The 24,983-nt window shown below is 42.5% G+C and overlaps 1 protein-coding gene across 1 annotated transcript in view; it reads left to right on the forward strand.

Annotated features, from left to right (window-relative positions):
• The window catches only part of LOC124805752 (myrosinase 1-like), a 75,997-nt gene that overhangs the window by 4,631 nt on the left and 46,383 nt on the right, over positions 1 to 24,983 (forward strand). Inside the window, exons 3-4 of the mRNA XM_047266320.1 lie at positions 5,658 to 5,792; positions 6,797 to 6,919. Coding sequence (XP_047122276.1) covers positions 5,658 to 5,792; positions 6,797 to 6,919 — 258 coding nt within the window. The remainder of the gene's footprint in view (positions 1 to 5,657; positions 5,793 to 6,796; positions 6,920 to 24,983) is intronic.

Raw genomic sequence — 24,983 nt, forward strand, 5'->3', positions numbered from 1 at the left:
TTGTATTAAGGTGATTTATGTGAAAAGATTTCTAATGCGATTATGCCCACACGACGTGCATTAACATACTTTGAACATGGAATGCTGGTCAGAGATAGATGCATGGGACATTCCATTTTGGAAATCGTAAAGAATTTCAACATCCCGAGATCAACAGTGTCATGAGTGGGCCGAGAATACCAAATTTCCGTCATTACTTCTCGCCACAGACAACGTGGTGGCCGACGGCCTCCACTTCACGACCGAGAGCGTTTGCTCAGGATTGTCAGTGCTAACAGACAAGCAACAATGTGTGAAGTAACCCGAGAAATCGTTGTGAAATTTGATGGCTGTGGCAGCAGACGAACGACGCGAGTGCCTTTGCTAACAGCACGAAATCGCCTGCAGTGCCTCTTCTGGACTCGACACGATATCGGTTGGACCCAAGACTGCTGTAAAACCGTGGATTGGTCAGATTTTTAATTAGTAAGAGTTGATGGTAGGTTTCGAGCATGGCGCAGACCCTACGAAGCCATTGACAAAAGTTGTCAAATAGTCGCTGCACAAGGTGGTGGTGCCTCCACAATGGTGTGGGTGGTGTTAACTTGGAATGGACTGAATCCTTTGATCCAAATAAACCGATCATTGATTGGAAATGGTTATTTGTAGCAATTAATGGACTTTATGTTCCCAAGAAACCTTGGAATTCTTGTGAATGACAATGCACTGTCACCAGGCCGCAATTGTTCGCGACTGGTTTGAACAATATTCTGAACAGCTCAAACGTGTACTTTGGCCACTCGTATCGCCGCACATGAATCCCCTTGAACATTTATGGCCCACAATCGGGAGGGCAGTTCGTGCACAAATTCGTCATCGGCAATACTTTCGCAGTTATGAACAAATGGTTCATATGGCTCTGAGCACTATGGGACTTTAACTTCTGAGGCCATCAGTCCCCTAGAACTTAGAACTACTTAAACCTAAATAAAATAAGGACATCACATACATCCATGACCGAGGCAGGATTCGAGCCTGCGACCGCAGCGGTCGCGCGGTTCCTGACTGTAGGGGTTAGAACCGCTCGGCCACCCCGGCCGGCAATTATGAACAGCTGTAGAGGCAGCGTGGCTCGACATGTTTGCATTGGTCTTCCAATGACTTACTGAGTCCATGCCACGTCGAGCTGCTGCACTGCGCCCTTCAAAAGGAGGTCCGACACGATATTAGCATCATTCCCATGACTTTTGTCTCCTTAGTGTACATCAGTCAGGGTTCCTAAGCTGTAATATGGTGCTGAATCGTCTCTACCAGAGAAGTCACTACGATTTCTCCCGTTCGAATCCAGGCTGACTTCAAGAGAAGGATATTACCCTCGATTTGATACATCGAATGAGCTAAACTATGATTTTGGAGGAAGTTAAAGGGTGGCTTATGACCAGAGTACCAGCTACGTACATGCAACAGACACTTTGTGCATAGAGCGCAGAGATGTAGGGAGCATCAAATGCGTAGAAAACCAACTATATAGAACCTCAAAGCATCATAAGTCGTAGTTTAGAAACCAGTATTACGAAAGAATATTTACTTTGTTATCAACAAAATTTACTTTCAGATCATGTACAACTCATTGCATCTGTTCGCTGTGACAATATCCATTGTCAGTGCATGGGTTACTACGGACGAAGAAAGGTTACCTCAATCTTTCTAACATCCCAGTTGTATGCTAAATGATGAGCTCAGTTTTGACTCTACTAACAAATCTATTTTAAGTTTATGCTGAGGTTTCATACACCTATGACTTTACATAAGCCTTTTACAAAATGTACAGTAGCCAGATCCGACGATAAGACATGATCACCCCTTCTAGTCCACCGTTGCAGCTACCTATTATATAGAGGCTCATTCACATATACATCAACGTGGGCTGGCGTAGTGTCGCGTTGATGCAATATCCTCTAGCGGAAAACAAGAGGTTCGATTTGAATCTCATTTGTCAGAATATCTCGAACGAAATGCGGGTGAGTACTATCTAAGCCATTTGTCGAAACATCATGCAGGATCTTGTTAACTGATTTCCTACAACTGACTCTAAATGCCGCTGATCTAATTTAAACTTCATTAAGAAATGTATTCGATATCGTTCAGGTAGTATAGGGAGACGAAAATTTAATAGTCATGGGTGACTGGAATTCGACAGTAGGAAAAGGGAGAGAAGGAAACGTAGTAGGTGAATATGGATTGGGGCTAAGGAATGAAAGAGGAAGCCGTCTGTTAGAATTTAGCACGGAGCAGAACTTAATCATAGCTAACACTTGGTTCAAGAATCATAAGAGAAGGTTGTATACAAGGAACAAACCTGGAGATACTAAAAGGTATCATATAGATTATATAATGGTAAGACAGAGATTTAGGAACCAGGTTTTAAATTGTAAGACATATCCAGGGGCAGATGTGGACTCTGACACACCTATTGGTCATGAACTGTAGATTAAAACTGGAGAAATTGCAAAAAAGTGGGAATTTAAGGAGATGGGATCTGGATAAACTGACTAAACCAGAGGTTGTACAGAGTTTCAGGGAGGGCATAAGGGAGCAATTAACAAGAATGGCAGAAAGAAATACAGTAGAAGACGAATAGGTAGCTCTGAGGGATGAAGTAGTGAAGGCAGCAGAGGATCAAGTAGGTATAAAGACGAGGGCTAGTAGAAATCCTTGGGTAACAGAAGAAATATTGAATTTAATTGATGAAAGGAGAAAATATAAAAATGCGGTAAATGAAGCAGACAAAAAAGAATACAAACGTCTCAAAAATGATATCGACAGCAAGTGCAAAATGGCTAAGCAGGCATGACTAGAGGACAAATGTAAGGATGTGGAGGCTTATCTCACTAGGGGTAAGATAGATACAGCCTACTGGAAAATTAAACAGACCTTTGGAGAAAAGAGAGCCAATTGTATGAATATCAAGAGCTCAGATGGAAACCCAGTTCTAAGCAAAGAAGGGAAAGCAGAAAGGTTGAAGGAGTATATAGAGGGACTATACAAGGGCGATGTACTTGAGGACAATATTATGGAAATGGAAGAGGATGTAGATGAAGATGAAATGGGAGATACGATACTGCGTGAAGAGTTTGACAGAGCACTGAAAGACCTGAGTCGAAACAAGGCCCCAGAAGTAGACAACATTCCATTAGAACTACTGACAGCCTTGGGAGAGCCAGTCTTGACAAAACTCTACCATCTGGTGAGCAAGATGTACGAGACAGGCGAAATACCCTCAGACTTCAAGAAGAATATAATAATTCCAATCCCAAAGAAAGCACGTGTTGACAGATGTGAAAATTACCGAACTATCAGTTTAATAATTCACAGCTGCAAAATACTAACACGAATTATTTACAGACGAATGGAAAAACTGGTAGAAGCTGACCTCTGGGAAGATCAGTTTGGATTCCGTAGAAAGGTTGGAACACGTGAGGAAATACTGACCTTACAACTTATCTTAGAAAAAAGATTAAGGAAAGGCAAACCTACGTTTCTAGCATTAACAGACTTAGAGAAAGCTTTTGACAATGTTGACTGGAATACTCTCTTTCAAATTCTAAAGGTGGCAGGGGTAAAATACAGGGAGCGAAAGGCTATTTACAATTTGTACAGAAACCAGATGGCAGTTATAAGAGTCGAGGGGCATGAAAGGGAAGCAGTGGTTGGGAAAGGAGTGAGACAGGGTAGTAGCCTCTCCCCGATGTTATTCAATCTGTATATTGAGCAAGCAGTAAAGGAAACAAATGAAAAATTTGTAGTAGGTATTAAAATCCAGGGAGAAGATATAAAAACTTCGAGGTTCGCCGATGATATTGTAATTATGTCAGAGACAGCAACGGACTTGGAAGAGCAGTTGAATGGAATGGACAGTGTCTTGAAAGGAGGATATAAGATGAACACCAACAAAAGCAAAACAACGATAATGGAATGTAGTCGAATTAAGTCGGGTGATGCTGAGGGAATTAGATTAGGAAATGAGATACTTATAGAAGTAAAGGAGTATTGCTATTTGGGGAGCAAAATAACTGATGATGGTCGAAGTAGAGAGGATATGAAATATAGACTGGCAATGCCAAAGAAAGGGTTTCTGAAGAAGAGAAATTTGTTAACATCAAGTATAGATTTAAGTGTCAGGAACTCGTTTCTGAAAGTATTTGTATGGAGTGTAGCCATGTATGGAAGTGAAACATGGACAATAAATACTTTCGACAAGAAGAGAATAGAAGCTTTCGAAATGTGGTGCTACAGAAGAATGTTGAAGGTGAGGTGGGTAGATCACGTAACTAATGAGGAGGTAATGAACAGAATTTGGGAGAAGTTTGTGGCACAACTTGACTAGAAGAAGGAATCGGTTGGTAGGACATGTCCTGAGGCATGAAGGGATCACAAATTTAGCATTGGAGGCAGCGTGGAGGGTAAAAATGTAGAGGGAGATCAAGATATGAATACACTAAGCAGATTCAGAAGGATGTAGGTTGCAGTAGGTACTGGGAGATGAAGGAGCTTGCACAGGGTAGATTAGCGTGGAGAGATGCATCAAACCAGTCTCAGGACTGAAGGCCACAACACCAACATCGTTTAACTACACAGATCTGGCTTTTTGTAGTGCAGCCACCGGGATCAGATCTGTTGAAAAACATTAGCGAAATACAGTTCGCTCATACAGAAACGCGTTTTTCATTGTGTTAGCTTTCATCCCCAGCTTCAAAGGCCCCGTGTTCTGTAAATATTCCCCATATCCAGGGAGTCAGGATTCTAAACGCATATAATTTTATTGTGACTGAAGACAGTGTACTGACCAATATTGCATCAATATTTACTTCATTTGCAGACCACCAATAATTATAGCCAATAGGAATAATATTTCTTAGGTTGGTTTGTAATTACAAGCAGCACATGTGGCAAGAGCAAGCCATTAATACTTATTTTCCCCTGAGCAGCAGATCAGATGTTGCAGTTGTTGATGTGTTCACGCGTGGATGCAAAACGTGAAGTCTATACTCACAGGGTGTATTACACTTATTTGAGCAGTTACTACAGCACAGAAAACATGAGGTAGGAAGTTATGTGATACGTTTGCAGGAAAGCAGTTAAACACAGAGAAAAAATAACTTACACACTGAAGTTGGAACATATGAAGGTGTAACGATCAGAAAATGTGAACTTATACCTCTAATTACTCTATGTATTGCTTCTTCCCACATAAATCTCACGTAAAGATCCCGACGCTAAATATCCATAAATTCTGTTACATATTTAGGGTACAGACACTAGTTTAGGGCTTGTACCATCTTATAATGATATATGAGTGGGACAGAGTGTAATGGGATGTGGGGAATGACAGAACAAGAAGATGGTTGACTATGTATCCTCCACCACACACAGTATGTCTGTCCCCGGAGTGGATGTTTTCACTTATCCCATTCTCAAATAATTGAGCTAAATCATTTATTTGTTCCATTCCTATACATGTAATAGTTGTATGTAAGGATAAAACAATTTGCTTTCAATAGAAAGTGATGTAGATCTTTGTAGTAAGTCACATTATATTCAAGAGATACGTAATGCTGATTATTTCCCCCTCGGCTTCTCGTAGCATCGCTTACATTGAACCCTACTATTTGTTGCAGGCAAAGGTCTACCGTTTCTCCATCTCATGGTCTCGTATACTGCCTACTGGGGACCTGGACGTGATTAATCAGGCAGGGATTGATTACTACAACAATCTCATCAATCTGTTGCTGGAGAATGGCATCGAGCCAATGGTATGAGTTTACTAAATATACTGAGCTAATTGTGTAATTAGTCATTAAAATGTTTTTTTTTAGCTTATCCTTTAAATGATAACGTGGCTAGTAATATATATTACTATACCTGCTGAATTTTTTCTGATTTTTATTTATTGTTTTATCCCTTTCTTGTTCGTTCTTCACATAAAGCTAGAAGGTTTTCAACATATTCTTGTCGGATATGTTATCAACGATGTGTGTTCAGTTCGTAATGTACCTCCAGTTTGTTCCATGATAGTTTTGTTTCTTTTCCAATTTATCATGGTGATACCCATCACACATCCTCTGTTCCTGGCTGAGCAGTCTTCACATTCCAATGGCTTTCGGAGAAAAACCCATATCTCTCTTTTGTAAGTTTTCCTTTTCAGAGGCGTTTGAAACTTAGCTTTGATAACCAAAATCAGTACACCACTTCAAGACAGTTTTACTCTACTTGTTTATTTCAAATCCTACATCCATTCTCTATCTTCAACTACCCTATTCCCAAAATACATTTACTGTTTTCATAAGTATTGATGTTTTGTTTAAGCATTATATCAGTCTCACTGTGATTGATCTTTAAATCTAATTTAAAATTTGTTTTGTGTAATACTTGTATTTATTAAAGTTTAACTGCGCTAAAAACGAAAATCTCCTGGTGTTCAGAAAAGAAGGTGCTTCGTACTGTGCCATGAACTCATATTCCCTCTTCGTTTTCCGAGTTGATGTGTCTGAAAGCTTCCTCCACGAGGGTCGACAATGGTTTTTGTGCTATGGATACTCTTTGCCGGAATCCTCAGTTAATTTTTAATTTTTGACTAGACTAATTTAGCCTGATTAGTCGAATATCATTGTCGTAATTCAGTGTAGTAACTTACGTTGTATGAACGGCTGTCATAAAGTTTTCGTTTGAAGTATAAAAACGATCCAGTATGTTCTAGAAATTTATAAAGTCGATAATCTAGCTATCGCCGTGTGTCACATCTGTCTTTCTCTTGCAGGTGACGATGTACCACTGGGACCTTCCGCAAGCCCTACAGTACTTAGGAGGCTGGCCCAACCCCATCCTCGCAGACTACTTCCTCGAATACGCCAGGGTGCTCTTTGACAACTTCGGCGACAGAGTGAGTTGATCTGTACTCAAAACCTGTCCTTCTTCTTTAACACAGGCGGTTTCACATGATCAGTCATTCAAAACTGGAGCTAAGATATTCATAGTATGAATGTAGTCAACAGTATTAACGACAGAAGTAAGACAGGTGGGACAACTTTCTTCCAATTATAAAGTTCTCGTCATTACAAAAATTCCACAGGTGATTTAGGTCTCCAGTCTTGCGCCTTTCAGTGACGAAAAATTCGAAGGAAGAAATTGTGAGGAGCCGGACGAACTAAGTTTGTGTTTAAAATTTGGGGCATCAAGTTGATAGAAATACTGAAAAGGGAGCTAGCGTAATGGACGATGGGTGGACTGAAGTGCGGAACTAGTTGATATACCCTGATGTACAAGGAGCGCAAGCTGCCGTTCGAATACGCATCAGTGTATTCGGATGGGAAGATGAAAAATTGTGGACTGGAGCCATTGGGGTAAAAATTGTTCTATCACTGAGAGAAATATGTCATCATCACTGTTATTGGATAAATAGGACTAGGAATGAACAAATTAACTGCGGAAACTGTAGATGGCAGCACATACATTTTATGATACAATTATTCGGGAGATGTTCAGGGAAACAGAAGGTTTCATTTATCTGATCTAGAAACATTTTATAAGACGACAAATATGTACCGGTTTTGTTTCTAACACCAGTACAAGCAATAAAATGATGGAAGAATTCTGCCTTTGAGACTCATATTACATTAATGACTTTGTAAAGGCTTTTTGGTAGGTGCATTGTGCATTGTGCTGTGTTTCCAACCACTTCACAGGAGCTCTAAGAACTCTGTATCGAAAGTTCCCAGCTATAAGTAATACAAAATATTCCTTGATTAAATTAAATCAGAGAAGATATACCAACTCCTTAATATTAATATAAAACGAAAAGTACAGTATGGTGGACGTTGAATAGTATTAATTCGTTAACCTGTTTCCTGCTGGCAAGCCCATCATCTGACTGATGTAAGCTGGAAACCGGTTAGCGAAATAAATTCATACTGTAGAACATCAACAATATTGTGTTTCAATTCTAAATTATGAAGTTGTTCTACCTCGAAGCGACGGGAGAGTCAGTTAACATAATCTCTATTCACTGATCGTCAAATTTCCATTCACAAAAATAATTCTGTACAGCATTCTGATGGCTGAAACGTGTGCGTAAGAAAGGCTAATAAACTATAAAAGTATCAAAACAGCTGAAAAACACTGCCTTCATATGTTTGTGATTCAATACACTGTGGGAGTCGCCAGCAGATCATACGCAGACGCACAGTGAAGGCTAGCATTATTCTGTGGCGGCGCGCACAAGGGACAGATTGTTTATTCTTTGATTATATATAATAGTTCTGTTGTTATTGATTCAATGTTAATATGAGCTTTTCGTTGCAGTAAAAAAAATATTATAGCCTAACTACTTCGTGAGTCTTTCTGAAGATTGTAATAAGTAGTACGTGGCTAAAGTGGTGACAACGTATAAAGAATTTCGCTGTGGACGAACAAATACAGCCCAGTTCAATTTCGTCTACCAGGAGATCGGCGAGTCCGCGCGGCACACAGAGTGTTACGGATCGGCGCGATGTTTTGCTAAAGAACATTGAGGAATTACTACGCTACATTGAAGAACGAGAAAACGCTGTGTTGAATTTTTCTGCACCATCAAGTAACGGCCTTTCGACAGAGAACAGTAGCAAGATGAAATTACGCCCACCGCAGTTCATACCTGTGGCTTGCAATGCTTGATCTGACTTTCCAGCATCATGGCATTGTAAACGAAGAGACAAAATTTATGATTGCCGTTAGCGCGCTTGACAATGAAACAGCAACGATCAGCGCAGATATAATACTTCAGCCGCCCGCCACGCAAAAGTATACGCATTTTAAGTAGTTTCTCACTGAGCGACTACGTCTGCCGGTGGAACAACGTATTCAGCAAGTATTGCACGGTGAAAAGAGAGGACATAAGTCACCTTCGGAATTTTGACGGCACCTGCGAAGTTTATTCAACACCGAGTTTCCAGATACGACACTGCAACATGTATGGCGTGTGCAGTTGACAGAGGCAGTTAGAACGGCTGTGGCGCTCTCAGGCGCACAAGGTCTACACCTCGTTAGACGCAGCGCATACGTCGACGGTGATGTTCGAACACAACAGTACAAACTTACAGGAAACGGCGGCGATACAACGACGCCAACAGCCGGACATTTCTCAACAACTGGATGACCTACGAAAACAAGTTGACGAATTGATGCAGCAGATATCGACGTTGCTCGGAGGCAAGACAGGCACAAACAAGAAGAGCAAGGAAGATGACATTGTGTCTCAGGAGCGTATCTGCTGGTACCATCGACGATTCGGAAGCTAGGCGACGCGCTGCACATCACCCCGAAATCACCCAAATGGCGACAGCGGGCGGCGTTAGGCGCCGCTGGTCGCGAGTTCGAGCACCATCTCCTATTGTTACGAGGTGAGATCGACGAGGGGCTGCTACGGGCGAGTAATCTTTCTTCTTTACCTTCACTGTCCCATCGGCTATTTGTTACGAACGTTAAGTCCGGCCGTGCTTATCTAGTCGACTCAGGTTCGGACGTTAGTGCATTGCCTGTTAGAAACTGTGATGTGAAGCTCCCTCAATCTCAGTCGAAACTCACAGCAGCAAACCTGACGTCGATAGCGACTTACGGAAAATATCTGATAGAGGTAGACCTCGGGTTCCATGAAAGTTTACCATGGACTTTCGTAATTGCCGATGTGTCAGACGCAATATTGTTTCATTATGCACTTGCAGTATCTATTAGCTCAGTGAGCATTCGACGGGGGACACAGTGCATTAGAGCCACCCTAGGAAGAAACCCTATGTCCACGTCTGATTGCAGACAAGTAGCAAACTGCGAATCCATGTCTGGTGGGCAGACAATAAAGCACAATACGGTACATCACATCAGGACTACACCCGGTCAACCAGTGTCTCAACGCCCACGCCGCTTAGCTCCGGATCGTTTTGCTGCAGTGAAGGCAGAGTTCGAAGAATTATTACGCTCGCGAATCGTCCGTAGATCCGACAAACAGTGGTCAATGCCACTTCACCTCGTAAAGAAGAAAGACGGGACTTGTAGGCCATGCGGAGATCACAGGGCACTAAATACTCGTACTATCCCCGATCGTTATCCGATACCACATATCAAGGATTTTACGCACGCACTCGCAGGCGCGACCGTTTTTAGTGTCATTGATTGGAAAAAAGCGTATCACCAGATACCGGTCGCACCTCCTGATATACCGAAGACCACTGTCACGACACCATTCGGTTTATTCGAATACCTCCGTATGGCGTTCGGGTTAAAAAATGCAGCACAAACTTGGCAGCGTTTCATTGACGAAGTCCTCAAAGGTTTACCATATTGCTTCGCGTACTTCGACGACATCTTGGTTTTTTCGTTGTCTGAGGAATTGGACGAACTACATCTAAGGACTGTTTACCAACGTGTTGAGGCATGTGGTATTTCGGTCAATGAATCAAAGTGTTTACCTCGACGACGTCAGGTGCCATTCTTGGGCTACTCAGTGACAGCAGCCGGTATCGGCCCACTGCAAGACAAACTCGACCTTATCGAAGAGACGACTCCCCCATCGACTATCGCCAACTACGCCGGTTTCTTGGACAGACAACATCTGCCTAATGCGGCGGCCATTCAAGCGCCTTTGATGTCAGCACTAGTCGGCAAGGATGCAGTGGGCAAACAACCTTTACAGTGGACATCAGAGATGCAGATGGCATTCGACAAGATCAAAACCTGTCTACGTCAGGCAATAATGTTGGCAGATCCGGTTCCTCAAGCTCGACTGGCGATTGTTGTGGATGCAAGCCAGCAGGCAGTAGGTGCAGCTCTACACCAGAAGGTTGGAAACAATTGGCCACCCCTAGGTTTCTTCACCCGCAAGCTTACATCATCACAAGTAAAATGTAGTTCCTATGATGGGGAGCTACTGGCAATTTATGGAGCCATCAGACATTTCCGACCGCAAGTAGAAGGCAAACCATTCACTGTTTTCACAGACCAGAAGCCAGTTACCTTCGCCTTCAGTAAGAACAAGGATGGTTGCTCACCACGACAATTTAGATAACTCGAGTTTATCGCCCAGTTTACGAAAGACCTACAGCACATAAAAGGAGCTGAGAACGTCGTGGCAGATTTCCTGTCTACGTTGGAAACAATCTCTCAGACTATTGACTACAAGGAAATAGCTGCAGCACAGGAAACAAACCAGCAACTTGCTAAATTCTCTCGTGATAGTACGTCCGGGTTTCGCTTGCAACAAATACAACCTACGGGTGAACACTTATGAGTTTGGTGTAACGTATCGCAAGGAAAACCGAGACCGTTCGTACCTGAGAGATTGCGACGACAATTATTTGATGGCACCCGTGGACTGGCTCATCCGGGAATAAACGCCAGCGTCGAACTAATGATAGACAAATTCGTGTGGCCCGGTATAAATAGAGACTGCCGTAATTGGGGAAAAACGTGCCTGGACTGTCAGAGGGCCAAGGTGGGACGACACGTGCACAAAGCGGTAGGAAACTTCCCACTTACCACACAACGTTTCACTCATGTGCACCTGGACATCGTGGGACCGCTTTTGCCGTCGGAAGGATACCGTTATCTCCTCACTGCGGTGGACCGCTTCACCAGATGTGCAGAGGCGATTCCGTTATCGGATATTTCAGCAGAAACGGTGGCACACTTATTTCTCTCATCTTGGATCGCACGTTTCGGCTGCCCTTTACATGTCACCACAGACCAGGGGCGTCAGTTTCAATCGACATTGTTCTCAGAATTGGCCAATCTGTGCGGGTTCCAACATCATCGCACCACAGCGTACCACACGGCAAGCAATGGGATGGTGGAACGCTGGCATAGAACATTAAAAGCTGCATAAATGTGCCATGCCCAGTCTTGATCGTCAGCGTTAGCACTAGTTTTGTTGGGCCTACGCACAGCATTGAAATCGGATTTAGGGGTATCCACTGCAGAATTGGTTTCTGGTGAACCGTTACGACTGCCTGCAGAATTCTTCATCGATAAAGACGGGGCACGACAGACCGAATTGCCGTTTACATTGCAAATGGTACGCGAGCATATGGCCAGATTTCGCCCATCTCCTGTCTCGAGACATGGAGCGGTAAATACGTTCGTGCACAAAGATCTACGCTCATGTACACATGTGATGCTACGAACGGACGCTGTCAAGTCACCGCTGCAGCCTCCATATTCTGGACCTTACAGAGTGCTCTCACTGGATGAACATACCATACAGATAGATCTAAATGGAAAGAGTCAAGTGGTATCATTGGAACGGCTCAGAGCTGCACATATGTTACCGACTGGAGAGGACACAGAGGTCAGGCACCAAGCGCCTCCTTCCACACCACTGGACCAGGATGACACCACCTCACCACCGTCACTATCAGCAACAGAAGCTGAAGAAGTTCAACCAATGACCTCAGTACACACAAGGGCTGGGCGTCGGGTGAAATATAAATACCGCTACATTCCCGGAGCTCCGCTCTATGGGAGGGGGGCTGTTTGGGAGTCGCCAGCAGAACATCCGTAGACGCACAGTGAAAGATAGCATTACTCTGTGGGGGCGCGCACAAGGAAGAGATTGTTTCTTCTTTGATTATATATAATAGTTCTGTTATTATTGATTCAATGTTAATATGAGCTTTCCGTTGCAATAAAAAAATAAAATATTATAGCCTAACTACTTAGTGAGTCTTCCTGAAGATTGTAATAAGTAGTAAGTGGCTAAAACACTAAAGACAAAAAAATAAAACCAGAATGGACAAATCGCTGAAGTTCTGTAAGATATCAGCAACGTTTTCATTACAGTAGGCGTCGAACGTTAGTTCCCTTCTGATAGAGGAAGTTAAAAAGAAGTTCCTGCGGAAACTATAACACGTTAACGATTATATAGCTCACAAAGAAACATATACATGTTGACGAAATATGTGACGTTGCTATATAAATAATTAAAGGGCAGAGTGCATTCTCTTCTCAACGCTTTACGATACGACTGCATGAGAGTGCAAAGGGGGTTTGACTTTAATTAAATATGAGCACAACGAAAAACTAGCCAAAACTACAAATTTCACTTTTTAATTTACTGGATGGTTAGTTTCGAGCAGGGACCCTTTCTCAAATCATCCTACAGAAAACCAAAGTTATACTCTTGATCAATACAGATATTACCAAATTTTTAAGCATATGCCAAAAGTACAGAACATATCGTTTCAATACTTCCGTAACAGATATTCGAAATGATATTTCTGAAAATTCAAAAATCATGTTAAGAACACTTACGCGTTATGAAGAATTTTTAATCTAAATCAGGATTTCTCTAATGACATTATTTTTTTATAAAAGACACTTTGATACCACGGACCTTGCCGTTGGTGGGGAGGCTTGCGTGTCTCAGCGATACAGATAGCCGTACCATAGGTGCAACCACAACGGAGGGGTATCTGTTGAGAGGCCAGACAAACGTGTGGTTCCTGAAGAGGGGCAGCAGCCTTTTCAGTAGTTGCAGGGGCAACAGTCTGGATGATTGACTGATCTGGCCTTGTAACACTAACCAAAACGGCCTTGCTGTGTTGGTACTGCGAACGGCTGAAAGCAAGGGGAAACTACAGCCGTAATTTTTCCCGAGGCCATGCAGCTTTACTGTATGGTTAAATGATGATGGCGTCCTCTTGGGTAAAATATTCCGGAGGTAAAATAGTCCCCCACTCGGATCTCCGGGCGAGGACTACTCAAGAGGACGTAGTTATCAGGAGAAAGAAAACTGGCATTCTACGGATTGGAGTGTGAAATGTCAGATCGCTTAATCAGGCAGGTAGGTTAGAAAATTTAAAAAGGGAAATGGATAGGTTAAAGTTAGATATAGTCGGAATTAGTGAAGTTCGGTGGCAGGAGGAACAAGACTTCTGGTCAGGTGACTACAGGGTAATAAACACAAAATCAAATAGGGGTAATGCAGGAGTAGGTTTAATATTGAATAGGAAAATAGGAATGCGGGTAAGCTACTACAAACAGCATAGTGAACGCATTATTGTGGCCAAGATAGATACGAAGCCCACGCCTACGACAGTAGTACAAGTTTATATGCCGACTAGCTCTGCAGATGACGAAGAAATTGAAGAAATGTACGATGAAATAAAAGAAATTATTCAGATAGTGAAGGGAGACGGAAATTTAATAGTCATGGGTGACTGGAATTCGTCAGTAGGAAAAGCGAGAGAAGGAAACGTAGTAGGTGAATATGGATTGGGGCTAAGAAATGAAAGAGGAAGCCGCCTGGTAGAATTTTGCACAGAACATAACTTAATCATAGCTAACACTTGGTTCAAGAATCATGAAAGAAGGCTGTATACATGGAAGAAGCCTGGAGATACTGACAGGTTTCAGATAGATTATATAATGGAAAGACAGAGTTTTAGGAACCAGGTTTTAAATTGTAAGACATTTCCAGGGGCAGATGTGGGCTCTGACCACAATCTGTTGGTTATGAACTGTAGATTAAAACTGAAGAAACTACAAAAAGGTGGTAATTTAAGGAGATGGGACCTGGATTAACTGACTAAACCAGAGGTTGTACAGAGTTTCAGGGAGAGCATAAGGGAACAATTGACACGAATGGCAGAAAGAAATACAGTAGAAGAAGAATGTGTAGCTTTGAGGGATGAAGTAGTGAAGGCAGCAGAGGATCAAGTAGGTAAAAAGACGAGTGCTAGTAGAAATCCTTGGGTAACAGAAGATATATTGAATTTAATTGATGCAAGGAGAAAATATAAAAATGCAGTAAATGAAGCAGGCAAAAAGGAATACAAACGTCTCAAAAATGAGATCGACAGGAAGTGCAAAATGGCTAAGCAGGGATGGTTAGAGGACAAATGTAAGGATGTACAGGGTTATCTCACGAGGGGTAAGATAGATACTACCTACAAGAAAATTAAAGAGACCTTTGGAGAAAAGAGAGCCACTTGTATGAATATCATGAGCTCAGATGCACACCCAGTTCTAAGCAAAGAAGGGAAAACAGAAAGGTGGAAGGAGTATATAGAGGGGCTATACAAGGGCGATGTACTTGAGGACAATATTATGGAAATGGAAGAGGCTGGAGATGAAGATTAAATGGGAGATATGATACTGCGTGAAGAGTTCGACAGAGCACTGAAAGACCTGAGTCGAAATAAGGCCCCGGGAGTAGACAACATTCCATTAGAACTACTGACAGCCTCGGGAGAGCCAGTCCTGACAAAACTCTACCATCTGGTGAGCAAGATGTCTGAGACAGACGAAATACCCTCAGACTTCAAGAAGAATATAATAATTCCAATCCCAAAGATAGCAGGCGTGGACAGATGTGAAAATTACCGAACTATCAGTTTAATAATTCACAGCTGCAAAATACTAACGCGAATTCTTTACAGACGAATGGAAAAACTAGTAGAACCGACCTCGGGGAAGATCAGTTTGGATTCCGCAGAAATATTGGAACACGTGAGGCAATACTGACTCTACGATTTATCTTAGAATCTAGATTAAGGAAAGGCAAACCTACGTTTCTACCATTTGTTGAGAAAGCTTTTGACAATGTTTACTGGAATACTCTCTTTCAAATTCTGAAGGTGGCAGGGGTAAAATACAGGGAGCGAAAAGCTATTTACAATTTGTACAGAAACCAAATGGCAGTTATAAGAGTCGAACGGCATGAAAGGGAAGCAGTGGTTGGGAAGGGAGTGAGACAGGGTTGTAGCTTCTCCCCGATGTTATTCAATCTGTATATTGCGGAAGCAGTGAAGGAATCAAAAGAAAAATTCGGAGTAGGTATTAAAATCCGTGGAGAAGAAGTAAAAACTTTGAGGTTCGCCGATGACATTGTAGTTCTGTCAGAGACAGCAAAGGACTTGGAAGAGCAGTTGAACGGAATGGACAGTGTCTTGAAAGGAGGGTATAAGATGAACATCAACAAAAGCAAAACGAGGATAATGGAATGTAGTCGAATTAAGTCGGGTGGTGCTGAGGGAATTAGATTAGGAAATGAGACACTTAAAGTAGTGAAGGAGTTTTGCTATTTGGGGAGCAAAATAACTGATGATGGTCGAAGTAAAGAGGATGTAAAATGTAGACTGGCAATGGCAAGGAAAGCATTTCTGAAGAAGAGAAATTTGTTAACATCGAGTATAGATTTAAGTGTCAGGAAGTCGTTTCTGAAAGTATATGTATGGAGTGTATCCATGTATGGAAGTGAAACATGGACGGTAAATAGTTTGGACGAGAAGAGAATTGAAGCTTTTGAAATGTGGTGCTACAGAAGAATGTTGAAGATTAGATGGGTAGATCACATAACTTATGAGGAAGTACTGAATAGGATTGGGGAGAAGAGAAGTTTGTGGCACAATTTGACTAGAAGAAGGGATCGGTTGGTAGGACATGTTCTGAGGCATCAAGGGATCACCAATTTGGTACTGGAGGGCAGCATGGAGGGTAAAAATCGTAGAGGGAGACCAAGAGATGAATACACCCAACAGATACAGAAGTGTGTAGGTTGCAGTAGGCACTGGGAGATGAAGAAGCTTGCACAGGATAGAGTAGCATGGAGAGCTGCATCAAACCAGTCTTAGGACTGAAGACCACAACAACAACGTTGATAATGTTATCATGATTGTGAAGGGCCCTATAATAAAGTTGTTTCCTTTTTTAATTTATTTAGTAAGCAACTTCCGATGATTAAGTTCAAGTTGGAAGTTGAAGTACATAGTAAACTGAATTTTCTGGATTTGCTTATTACTGGAAGCCATCAGACCCTTAGCTTCTCAATTCTTATGAAGCCAACGCAGTCTGATGCTATAATGTGCAATGATTTCAATTATCCCATTCGACACGAGCTAGCCTCCTTTCGTTCTATGGTAGTACGACCGTAGAGTTTGCCTCTAAATAAGGACAAAGTTAATAAATGGATAAACATTTTGAAGCAGGTTGCGGTGGAAAATGGCTATAAGCAGTCGGTGGTTTTCGGAATGTACAGATAGCACAGGTAGATCAAACCAACACGGGCAGATGATATCAAAAAGTACCTAATGCTGCAATATAGGGGACCAAACGCTAAATGGTTGGGCCTCTCCTTCCCAAAAAAATTTGGGGTATGGTTCCTTACGAGTGGGCATCTAATGTATTAGGCTTGGCAGTCGGGAAGGGGGTCACGAGGGTGGTAAATATAATTAATTAGGCATATGTAAATGGCAATGAGGATCCTGTCAATCATTTTGTATTGCACAAACGGGTAGAAGTGGCGTCACCCGTTTTGAAGAACATGTGGGTCCTTCTTCCAGACAGCTTTTGGACAGGGTCATCTGCCTGGTACTTCTAGAAAAGACATCGAAGGTTTTGAAGAGATTGAAAAATACAGCCCACCAGTTGCAAAACAAACAGTTACTAGCCTTTGGATTATGTTTCAGTATTTGTAAAAATATCTTCTTCGGAAGGCGTGGGCCTTGTTACATGACGTGATAGTACATGAGATTAGCCAAGTGGTTCTTGTCATATATAAAATTGACGAAACAAGAATTATCTCAAGCCATGGCTTCAGATATTAGCCAGATTACATTTAGCGTACTAGTACTTTGTAAATGCCCACTGGTATAGGCTTTTGTCAAAATAAAATTCTAACAGGAGTTACAGGATAAAATATTTGCATAAGTTACGTGTACATCATGCCAGAGGTTAAGATAAACAGTTTGTTGTACTGATTAACAGAAGTTGTTGACCAGCAATTATTCCAGCATGCTGGAAGTTTTCAAATAAATATCTTCACGGTTTTGCGTTATTTTCCTAATAATGAATTAGATATGTCAGGATAGTCAATAGATCATTTCACGTATGTGTTTGTGTGCGTTCATCTAGTTGAATTTCATAAAACACGGGACTGTTATTGTTGTGTTCCTCGTGACCATTCATAATCGAGTCAGCGAAGCAATGTAAGGTGTGCGTAGCTATGTGATCATCAGATTTACAGTCTCAGCGAAAGAAATAACTTTTTGTTAGAAATAAATGCATTTACCGTTACAGATACCAACATAATCGAGGAGAAATTTTATTAATTGTTTATAAGAGCTACATACCCCAGAAAGAAATACAAAGCTGAATAGAACATACTGAGACCTAACAAGGTAAGAGAACTTCTATCACTAGTTTCACCTGCCGCACCTAAATGTGCCCGTGAATCTTGTAAGCACTAGTTAGATTAAGGTACATACAGATAATGCACCTTTAGCAAGATGAACTGCTCTAATAAAAGTTACTAACGCTGGGTGTCATCATATGGTAAAACGGTGCGCCTGTTTGATGGAGAGTTTCAATAGGTCATGTACAGTATGATAACCGAATATCCAGACGCACGCCGAAAAACAATCCCCGTATTGAATTGGAGCACAGCAGAAAGACTAAAGTGCCTCACAAAAAGCGAAAATCTTGGCCCACCTATTGTTTTGTCAGAACATAGATAAACCTATTTCATGATAGCGTGTCAACAACAGTGTATGCGACCAACTTTACAGAGCATACTTTTTGGTAACCCTGAAGAAGATGGCTGCAAAACGGTTGACACATGTTTGATAGTGACTGTGTTTCAAAACAACACGATGCAATGATCAAAAAGATTCTAAACAAATTAGCACTGGCCCTGGAAACCTTCACACTCCCACTTCTTAAGATTCCTTGACTGCATGCTACTGAACACATGCCTAACTGCCATTTTTTTGACTAGGGTTACCAGTCTGCTAACAGGTTTGACGCGGCCCACCACATCATTCTCTCCTGTGCCAACCACTTCATATTAGACTAGGACTGGCATTCCACACCCTCCGTTATCCATTGGATGTAATCCAACCTATGTCTTCCCTACAGTTTCCATTTTGTACTGTTCCTATTAGTACAACGGAAGTTATACCCAGATTTTTTAACACATGTCCTGTAATCCCATTCCTTGTTGTTCTTAGTGTCCTTCATATCTTCCTTTCCTCGACAATTCTGCAGAAAACATCATCTTTTTTATCTACTCAGTCGACGTTCCATCCTCTGTTCCGTAGAACCAAGCCTCTAACGCATCTGTTCTCATTTCGCCGGTTTTCTTACTGACCGTGATTCAGTTCCATACAACGCTGTGCTCTTAACGTGCAGCCTCTAATTACAGGTTCATTCCTCCTACATCCAAATGGAAGTACTCCTCCGTCTTCTTCGTGGCCACGGTAGTCCTGCTGGCCTCTTTGGCAGCTTCTGTCATCTACTGCTCTGCAAGCTCAAAATGTTTTTCGTCTGCTTTGCTGCAGAAGTTGTAACAGGCTGACACGAGCTCAAGTTTGAGTTCGTTGACAATTTCCATAATTCCTCTTAGACCGTCGTTGAAATTACATTTCGACAGTGAACGGTTTCTGGAGACAATTCATCACAAATTCCCTTGTAATCCGATAACCCGGGTTTTACGAACATAAGATGAACATTGCAGTAAAGTAGACACCCCAGATTACATTTTAAGCCGAAAAGAGAATATAGATTGTTTGACATTTTCGTAGACGACCACCCCTTTCATGCAAAAACTTCCATGTCTTCTTTATCCTAATATCTTTAGTCGCTGCTAATTTTTCCTCATTCGAAGGCCAGTTTTTGATTCACAGGCTAAGTGCTCCGAAATCTGACCACTTCTCCTCTCAGTTTGACAAGGGTATTGGCAGACAGAGGATGACGGCTTTCTCCTATGTCTTCGGCCGATATAGTGACAATTTTTATTCAGAGTTTAAACAGAGTCTGGGATCGAAGCTTGGACACTGGACGTTTTGATTCGTAGCCGAAGACAGTGTTTCTTGACTGCAGTGAAACCCTTCTATGCTTAGCCACGTGCTAAGTATGTTAATGCGAAGACATCACACGAACATTTAACTATAGTGAAAAGAGTGATATTCACTATAACTGCTCACTGGATGTCTTAGTGGACGAACCAAAATCGCAGGGGAATATAATGAAGGATAGAAAGATCAGCATGGGTCGTAATGTCATTTGTCTATTCTGTTGCATTACAGATCTTAACTGACAGACCAGCTTCATCAGTGAATTATAGGCAGTCATGGTAGCTGCACTATTAATTGAAATCTAGATCTGCAATTCGATAAAAATGACAGACGACTTTAAGACCGATGCTGACCTACTTTCCGTCCTGAGAATCAGGAAGAAGAGACTAAGGTGTCACAATGTGCAAGCACAGGTGAGGAACTAGAAATACTTGGGTCAAAGTCATACCACCCTTTAGCTTTGATCAGTACCTTATGTTGGAAGTGAACAGTGTCCAGCCAGGTATTGTTCAGAATGTATAGCTCTACTCATAATTATTGCACGTGACAGGCGTCGCCTTAGTCTACCGCTGGCAGCGTATTGTCGCATGTTTATCCATTAAGGTTACGTAGCAGTCTGAAATGCTGAATACCTGGGCAGGATCGGGACACACAACACAGGTCAACAGACTGGCCACAGGCGGGCGAATCTCTGACCGCTACTGCTTCTCATGGCTTATGGAAGTGTTATTGACATCTTCATTTTATGTGACTGCCTTTCATGTGGATGTTTTACGCTTTTCAGGAAACTTTAAAGCCACACTACTTTTAAATGGTAACAAGATCACCGTATGTCTCAAGATTGGTTCCTAACAATGCAACTATAATTCGAATAAGGTCACAGTGATATTATGAACTGCTTTCATTATCGAGTTAATGTAGACAAACACCACAGCAAGATGAAAGTTAAATCATGGAAATACGAGGGTTGTCCAGAAAGTAAGTTCCGATCGGTCGCTAAATGGACACGATAGTGAAAGCCCGATGAAATTTTGCACAACTGTGTTGGATAGTGTCTCTAGTGTGACCGTTTATCGCATCAAGACCCTCTTTTCAGTTGTGAGAGCACTGTGAGCGAGTAAAGGTGCCTAGAACAACGATATCTCCCGCCAAGTAGGAGGGCCCGCTGACAGGCTTCACCTTACTGAATGCAGCCCACCTAACACAACTGCCACGCACTTCCTCCTTCATGGCAATACTCAGTCGCACTCTGCAGGGGCAGTGAAGACACTCCTGCAGCCTTTTCGATGGGAAGTGGTCGATCACCCACACCACAGCCCTAACTGGCTCGTCCTGAGTATCATCTCTGTTCACATGAAACGCTGTATACGAAGACAACACTTGGGCGCAGGCTACGCGCTGTAGACCAGTGTAGACAATTATCGGAAAGCACAGGTGGCTGCCTTCTATGAAATTAGTGTTGGAAATTTGGTATAAAGCTCCGACAAATCTCTAAGCAGGAGCGGCGACTATGTAGAAAAGTATCCGGAAAGTGTAGCTAACTCTTGCAAATAAAATGTTTCTGCTTTTCACTGTGGTTTCCATGTAGCGACCGATCGGAATTTACTTTCTGGACAACCCTTGTACGTCTTACAGTTTTAATAAAGCCATAACCAAGTCATTTGTTACTGTCTATGAATGTCATGTAGTTTAATATAGAGTCGTGGTACGCCTAATTTAAACACGTCTACTTTAATCCAGGTTACTTCGGTTTGGAGGACATCACTAAGTTATGACACGACTTTTTTTCCCCCAACAAGCCACACTTTGCATATTAGGGATTTATGTGAATTTACCTGGGAGGCTGAGTTACAAGGAAGAAAACGATGAGGAAGAAATACAAATTTCATCTGACGTATTTACGCCATTTTGATCGAATTCACGCGTCACAAAAGATTGTAAATCGGAATAATACCGAACAACATCTGCATGGGCTGTTCCCTTGGTACTGAAATGAAAACTGAGCTTTGACTTCTTTTGAAATTTGGGCGACTTGCAAAAAAAGTTTCGTCAGTTATGTAACTTCATATCATGATTGTCCTCGTATTACTGGAACACGTGCATCAGTAGAGGATTGGAAGCTTGCATGACATGTACTGAGAAAAACTGGAGGGTGCGAGTATCAGAGGTAGATAAAGTGCTTCTGACATACATGAAACAGCACAGAGTAACGGCAAAAGTCTTTGAACCTCGGACAGCAAATTTAGGCCAGTTACTCGAAGTGCTACGGCACGGTTTTCTGCTTCCATATGAAACAATAGCTACTCAATTTGCGGAGGATCTCTGCCAAATAATGTGCTGTATATTACTTTGCAATTACACAACCCCATGTTGAGTTTTAGCGTATACGGAGCCGTTATCGTTGCAGTATTGTCGGTAATTTAAGCCAGACTGACGATAATAAGAATGTGATATTAAAAATTTTGGATGAAATAACATGAGAGGTAGCATAAAGTCAATCTTTACATAGATCTATAGGGTGTTTCACAATGTTTTGTCGATTTCAAATTTCAGTATCACACAAACTAATCACGAAACAAAGCCGAACATTTTACACAACGTACAACATTTATTCAAGTTTACTTATGAGACTGTACACGGGACCAATTACGACCATTCGCGGATACGCAACACTCGACGAGTTATTGAACACATCTTTTATAACAGCTGCAGAAATTCTGGAAATTTCATCGCGAATTTGATCTTTCAACCGTTACAGGCTTCTCGGCCGGTGGCAGTACGCACTCGCCTTCAAATAGTGTCGTAGGTGTGCGTATGTAACCGGGGACCTAGAAACGACAGAGAGGCTTGATCCCGCCGTAGCCCTCAGTGGTTCACAACCCCACAACAGGTCACAGTAATCCACCCCCCCCACCCCTCCACACCGAACCCAGTGTTATTGTGCCATTCAGCACACAGTGGATTTGCCCTACCTCACCCACCCCCCCTCCCCCTTCGCTCCCTTACCCCCCCCCCCCCACGCCCACCCCCCACCCCCGGGAACGTTTCATACCAGAGGATTGTAACCCCAAATATTTCCGTGGTAGAGTAATTATGGTGTACGCATACATGAAGACAGTGTTTGCGCAGCAGTAGCCGACATAGTGTAATTGAGGCAGAATAAGGGTAACCAGCCCACATTCGCCGAGGCAGATGGAAAACCGCCTTAAAAACTGTCCACAGGCTGGCCGGCACACCGGACCTCGACACTAATGCGCCGGGCGGCTTCGTGCCGGGACCCGGCACGCTTTCCCGCTCGGGTTGGTTCAAATGGCTCTGAGCACTATGGGACTTAACTTCTAAGGTCATCAGTTCCCTAGAACTTAGAACTACTTAAACTTAACTAACCTAAGGACATCAGACACATCCATGCCCGAGGCAGTATTCGAACCTGCAACCGTAGCAGTCGCGCGGTTCCAGACTGTAGCGCCTAGAACAGTACGGAAATCCCGGCCGGCTCCCGCTCGGGAACCAGCTGGTTAGAGCGCGCAGCTAGCCGGGCGGGCACCGCATAGGTATAAGTCTGGAACGGTTAAATCAGGCGAGCGAGGCGGCTATTCGATACCAGCGCCTTTGGAAATGATGCCTTAACCGAACGCTTAACGGAGTACTTATTGGACCTTGTTGGATGTGTTACATGTCGTACCGTCCTGTTGGAACCAAGGTGTCTTAATGAACGGCGAGCGGTTCCCTGTAAACTGCTATGCACGTGTTCGATGTTCTCCGGAGGTCGAACTGTGCTCCGATGGCCGGTTGACGTTCGATTCGATGCACCGGCAATTACACGGAAATTCCTTATCCTGTTCAATCTTATTCTACGAGTGGGAATTGAATATCACGGCTGATTTTTGAAATCCTTACGAAAGGCATGTTTTATGCTCACGATAGATTCACCATAGCCAAAAATTGCACTCGTCCGCGGACGTACGACGTTGTTTTCCGGTCAGTCGGGGCCAACGAGATGTACCAGCCAAAGGCCTTAATTTTGTTTTGTGTTACTGAGAAATTGCTTACATTTCAACACGCAGTGAAGAATTATTAAACTCTTCTCGAAATGTTACTAGCTGCCCCCCCGCCCCAGAGACGAGTTCTGGCACTCCTAAGACCTGCAGTGTCATGTGGTGTGATGTACGTGTCTCTGAATGTCTTCCTCGTGGCCCTCGGATTAGTATGACATGATTGCTGATCTGAAAATGGAATGAAATGTGACTTGCAGCACTAGTAATAGACGGTGCCACCTTCATCGTATCTTGCTTTTAGCGAGCGTTAGTTAAATTTGAAATCTTCAGAAAACTGTGAAACACCCTGTACATACTCTTCGAGCTACTGTTCGGTTCATCAGTATTAGCTATTGTCAGTTCTATTCTTTCCTTGTACTGAGCGATGGAAATTTGTCTACAAGCCTCTGTATCCAACGTAATCTCTCTTACACGTACAGTTCTTAAGGTATACGACGGGTGGCAGCAGGATGAATCTTCATCAACAATTTCGTATCTATTCTGGGATTCACACCAAAATACTTAGAAGAGGGTTCGTCGAGTGCATGTTCTCTAAATTTACCCGACAGCGTTTCGGGAGAACTGCATCGTATTTCATCCGAGGATTCCAGTTCAATACTTCGAATATTGTCGGTATTCTGCGATCCGTACGAGATAGATTGGTAGAGGAAATGAAGAAGATACAAAGAAGGGCAGCACGATTCGTAGCAGGTTCATAAAGTAAGCTCGAAAGTGTCACGGAGATGCCCAACAAATTGCTGTGCAAGAGAGATATATTCTACATAACGATATGGTTTGCTTTTGAGGTTCCGAATGTGTACTTTCGTAGAAGTCAACCAGTACGTTTCTTCGTCCTACGTATATCTTGCGAAAAGGTCATGAAGGCAAACTTAGAGAGATTCGAGCCCACACATAGGTAATCGTTCTTCGCACCAGAAATCCATTCCTGTAACAGGAAAAGAGAGAAGTGACGCTGAAACACAAAGTACCCTCCGCCACAAACCGTAATGTGGCTTGCGGAGTTTAGATACAGATGTATATATAGATGAATGTGAGTTCTTTAGTCATTCCTGGTACAATTTAATATGGGATA

This window comes from Schistocerca piceifrons, chromosome 7 (assembly GCF_021461385.2).
Source record: "Schistocerca piceifrons isolate TAMUIC-IGC-003096 chromosome 7, iqSchPice1.1, whole genome shotgun sequence".
In the NCBI taxonomy this organism is placed as follows: Eukaryota; Metazoa; Arthropoda; class Insecta; order Orthoptera; family Acrididae; genus Schistocerca; species Schistocerca piceifrons.